This window comes from Aplysia californica, unplaced genomic scaffold (assembly GCF_000002075.1).
Source record: "Aplysia californica isolate F4 #8 unplaced genomic scaffold, AplCal3.0 scaffold00348, whole genome shotgun sequence".
Lineage (NCBI taxonomy): Eukaryota > Metazoa > Mollusca > Gastropoda > Aplysiida > Aplysiidae > Aplysia > Aplysia californica.
The window spans coordinates 108039-108717 of record NW_004797618.1 but is presented as its reverse complement, the minus strand read 5'-3'; the positions used below and the strand labels follow the sequence as shown (position 1 = coordinate 108717).

At 43.6% G+C, this 679-nt stretch overlaps 1 protein-coding gene across 1 annotated transcript in view; it reads left to right on the top strand.

Moving 5' to 3' along the window:
- LOC101846011 (girdin) overlaps positions 1–679 on the top strand; it is a gene marked incomplete in the record, with an annotated part of 124263 nt that overhangs the window by 78943 nt on the left and 44641 nt on the right. Inside the window, 1 exon segment of the mRNA XM_005102914.3 lies at positions 492–620. Within this exon segment, the coding sequence (XP_005102971.3) occupies positions 492–620 (129 nt within the window).

The window sequence follows — 679 nt, the reverse complement described above, 5'->3', positions numbered from 1 at the left end:
AATAATTATATTAATAACTTCATTTATATTGCGCATATCCACGCTCTACAACATGCACTTTGCGCTTTACAACAATGTTGCTTAGAGGTGTCATAAAACTCTTATTAATAATAATATGTAGCATTTGTATAGCGCAAATTCCCGCTCAAGAAAAAGCTCTATGCGCTTCACAGTCTATACTATTACCCCAGCAGACCTCTTACTAAAGAGGCAGTTATGTGGCCATCATCGTATGGACTCGAGAGTTATCAACAGCTTAATTCGTTGTTTTTTTTATTTGGGTTTTTTGTGGGTGGTTGGCGGGTGCTCTGGTGTGGTTTGCTCCTTCTTTCCTATCAAACATATATCGTCCTTATCTCCCCTTTTTCTTTTTTTATGTTTGTTACTCTCTTGTGACACCTCTAATCTTCTGGCGCTCATATGACTTTATGCAGTTGCGAGCGCCGTAAAACCTCTACTAAAAAACATTGTTTTTTTTTTTCTAACTCTAGGTGACAGATGACTACGAGACCATTTTGCCCACGCAGCGTCCCGAGTCGCCCACCAGCTCCGGCGTGTACCTGGAGAAGACGTTCCACCATCTACACAGGCTCATCAAGGAGAGGGACCAGTGCGCAGAGGTGAGCGGCATTTCGCCAGTCTCTCGTCGGGGTCCTTGTGTGTGTGTGTGTGTTGGGGG